Source organism: Acanthisitta chloris, unplaced genomic scaffold, assembly GCF_000695815.1.
Source record: "Acanthisitta chloris isolate BGI_N310 unplaced genomic scaffold, ASM69581v1 scaffold39347, whole genome shotgun sequence".
NCBI classification, from domain to species: Eukaryota; Metazoa; Chordata; class Aves; order Passeriformes; family Acanthisittidae; genus Acanthisitta; species Acanthisitta chloris.
Genome location: NW_008683890.1, coordinates 1 through 3,755, shown reverse-complemented (window position 1 = coordinate 3,755; position 3,755 = coordinate 1). Strand labels below are relative to the sequence as shown.

Here is a 3,755-nt window from a genome sequence, read left to right as displayed (position 1 = left end):
TCCTTACCTTTCATTAGAGATTGTCATAGGGGTGAAACAGGCTCAGATGGGACTTTTTCAAGGAGCAGGTGACCTCCAGAGACCCAACCTGAAAAGTTGTTCAGTTCCCAGACAAATACTATCCTGCCAGTGCAGACACTGAAGATCTACTTTGCAAAAGCTCTTCAGTGTGCTTAGCATCTCCTAACCTGCACTCAGATGTATATGAACCTAATAGATAGGTCACCACCTCTGAATTTTAGCATAAATTCTACATAGACACATTCCAAAAACAACCTTAAATGGTGTATATGTATCTTTTTCCTCTTATATTTTTCTCTGCAGAAGATTATTCTTGTGGTGGCTTGCTTTCCTCTTCATCTGGTACATTACAGAGTCCATTTTACCCAAGAAATTATCCAAACAATGCCAATTGTGTGTGGGAGATAGAAGTAAAGAGCAACTTCCGTGTCAAACTCACATTTGAAGATCTTCAGTAAGTAAGAATTTATTCCTTGGGAAGATGAATATATGAGACTGACAATTTGGACTTACTAAGCAGAGACCTACTTGATTTCAAGGATCTTTTTCAAAGCTTTTAGGATATATGAGATGAAGAATGTGCTCATTTTTGTTTGTTCAGTTAATAATGTGGCTGGCACTCAATGAGACAGAAATTGGAGGCTGTAATTTCTGTTCCAAAGATTTGATAATCATGTCAGCAAAATGTTCTCTTTAGCTATAAAGAGTTATGAGTTAACCTGAGTTTAACCTCTATCACCTGAGTTATAGAGGTTAAAAAGGAAAAATAAATCAGGAAAGTAAATTACGCATTTAATTAAATAGCCATCTCTGCTCCCCAGGATGGAAGGTGGCAGGTGCCTCTCTGACTATGTGGAAGTCTATGATGGACCACTCCAAACCTCTCCTCTCCTTGGGAAATTTTGCTCTGGTTATTATCGCACGTATACATCTTCCTCAAACCTGATGACTGTTCGATTTCACAGCAACTCCCGATACACTTACAGAGGGTTTCAGGCCAAGTATTATTCTAGTCCAGCAGATGAGAGCACTAGTAAGTTCATCTTTAAAGCAGATACTGCTTCTCAATTACCTGCTGATTTCATTGATTGTTCTTGTACCGATGTAACAAATCATCCATTTCATATCATTTAAATTAGATCTGTAGCATTTTCATAAGGATTCAAGTCTATGGTTTGGATTCTAAACTCCTTCTGCCATAACAGCTGCTTCTGCAAAAGATATTGTTTGTTTAATTCACAACTTACAACCTTTCTTGGACATTTCATTGAGCTTATAACATGTTTTCTTCACCATTCACTAGCACTGCTGTGTTTGCCAGACTACATGCACGTAGTAGTGAGCAGATACTTCCTTCAGTCCCATGGCTACTCTGCTTGGAATCTCACCTTGAACGACCCTCTGTGCACACCCAACATCACATCAGAGCATGTTGCATTCGACATTCCATACAATCACTGTGGCACAATCAGAGAGGTAAATGTTTCAGCAAAATGGGAAAATATTGGGAGGACATAAAAATACAAACTGAATGATTCACTTTGACAACCAGCACAAATTGAAAGCTGTTCTGGGATCTGCGAGGACTGGAAGTGATTCTGTGTTGCCTCTCCCTCTCCTGGGGGATAAGGTTTATTAGCACTTGTGTTTCCTGCATCTGCTGCCAGAGCATTACCTTACACACTGTTACTGATCTCCTGAGGAGTAAGTTGTGGAAGGAAACAAATACTCAGCATTTTCAAGGTCCCAGGTTGAGTGTGATGGTTAAAAAGGTCTTGAAGCTTTCACTAAATATGACCAATCATGTCTTAAGACAGATTTCAGCTTAAATAGTGTGCTGGACCTGAACCTTCACATATTTAATGTTTAAAGCATCTTGTATTTAATTCACTTATGTCTGCATTGAATGTGAGTAGTTTCCTAGGCCAACACTGTAGGCACTGAATATTACATGCAGATCACAGACTTGAGAACAGAAATTACTAGTTTCAGACTTTCCCGTGGAAGACTTTCTGGGCAATAATGCTTTTACCACCCACATTGCTGTAAGGATACAGAAAAGTTTGGAATGCATAGTAGGGGACCTGACTATATGAATTAACTTTGCATTTTATTTTATGTGCCAAACAGGGAAACAACAATACAATCACCTATTCCAATGTTATTAGAGGATCCTCTTCTGGCACTGTAATCACAAGGAATAGAAATCTTCTCTTGCATGTCAACTGCAAAATGCTGCAGGACACGTGGGCACAAATAATGTATGTCGCAGATGACAACTTTGCAGTCAACGAAACCCAGTACAGCAGATATGATGTAAACCTCACGTTTTATGACTCTTCATACTTCTCACGGCCAGTGTACGACTCACCATACTATGTCAAAATCAACCAGAATTTGTTCCTTGAAGCTTACCTGCACAGCTCTGATCCAGACCTGGTGTTATTTCTGGACACCTGTGTGGCATCTCCCACTCCCCACAATTTTACGACAGGAACCTACGATATAATCAAGAATGGGTAAGCTCATTGCAATTACAGACAGAACAGCCTTTGAACCCCTGTATCTCTCATTATTCATTTGGTTTAATTTGATGAAAGTGTGTGAGTATATAATAGATTAATGACAGCTTCTAACTAAGTAATGAACACAGCATTGAGGGTTTACTGGGGAAAAGGGGATGAATTGACCCAAAGTATAACACACACCCCACAGCTTAAAACGACAAGAAGACTAAATGGCTATGGCCAGTAAACCATGGACTGTTGTTATCAAAGAAGTAGCAGTGACATATCTCAAGAAAGGTTAATTTGCCTTCAGAAAGACATGCAAACACCAGGTATCTAGACACATGACAGGTTGAGTGGAGGTAACGTGGTTCCATTCTGCCAAAGAAGGCCAAGTCCACAGCAGGGGGGTTGGAACTAGATGACCTTTAAGGTCCCTTCCAATCCCAGCCACTCCATGAGGCCATGACTATGCTTTTTCTAATTTCAGGTTTCTGAACTATTTTCATCATGTTTAACAATCAGTACCCATGTTAGGTGTTTTATTGCATGTAAATACCTGACTGCAGTATTCATGAGATGGTTTTTTTGTTTGTTTTTAGGTGTGTTCGGGATCATACCTATGCTACATATTACTCCCCCTCCAGACACATACTCCGGTTTAAGTTCAATGCCTTCCAGTTCATTCAGAGCAATCCATCGATTTACCTGCAGTGTGAATTTGTGGTGTGCAGGGCCTATGACTATTCTTCCAGATGCTACCAAGGCTGTGTTAATAGGTCCAAGAGAGAGGCAAGCTCTGAACATGAAAGTGTGATTGTTGTTACTGGCCCGATACAGCTTTGGGAACTTGATCCTGAGTATGGGAAAGAATATGAATCTAAATAAAACCATCTCCTTTGATAGGCAGCATCTTTAAATGCCAATTGAGTTCTGAAAGAATCTCTGCTGCTAGATTGCCCAAAGCTCTAGAATAAATATTAGGAATGTGCTTACTGACTCATGCCTGTTAATCTCACTACAAATCAGTTATCTTCATTCCCATATAACAAAAATCCTGTTTCAGCAGTTCTGTGGGGAGTCAGATTTGTGATCTCTCAGCTTTTTGTTTGCTGTTTGCTTTCTTAATGCTAGAACTGAAATGTTTGCATTCTATAAAGGAATTCCACTAATACACACCTGAGCCTGGATGTGTCAGAGTGCAAGAAATTGGTTACTCTTTAGATC

At 39.7% G+C, this 3,755-nt stretch overlaps 1 protein-coding gene across 1 annotated transcript; it reads left to right on the top strand.

Annotated features, from left to right (window-relative positions):
- Positions 1-281: 281 nt before the first annotated feature.
- On the top strand, positions 282-3,416 carry LOC103806405 (deleted in malignant brain tumors 1 protein-like). Its single transcript, XM_009079092.1, has 5 exons — positions 282-475; positions 843-1,054; positions 1,325-1,497; positions 2,152-2,540; positions 3,131-3,416. Exons 1-5 carry the CDS (start codon positions 282-284, stop codon positions 3,414-3,416), a joined length of 1,254 nt encoding a protein of 417 aa, XP_009077340.1.
- The last annotated feature ends 339 nt before the right edge of the window (positions 3,417-3,755 follow it).

Excerpts from the sequence above, each read along its gene's own strand:
- LOC103806405 (XM_009079092.1), top strand. The coding sequence starts at position 282 with ATGGTGTATATGTATCTTTTTCCTCTTATATTTTTCTCTGCAGAAGAT. Across the intron at positions 1,055-1,324 it reads TCCAGCAGATGAGAGCACTA|CACTGCTGTGTTTGCCAGAC; the intron begins GTAAGTTCATCT and ends ACCATTCACTAG. Across the intron at positions 1,498-2,151 it reads ACTGTGGCACAATCAGAGAG|GGAAACAACAATACAATCAC; the intron begins GTAAATGTTTCA and ends TGTGCCAAACAG.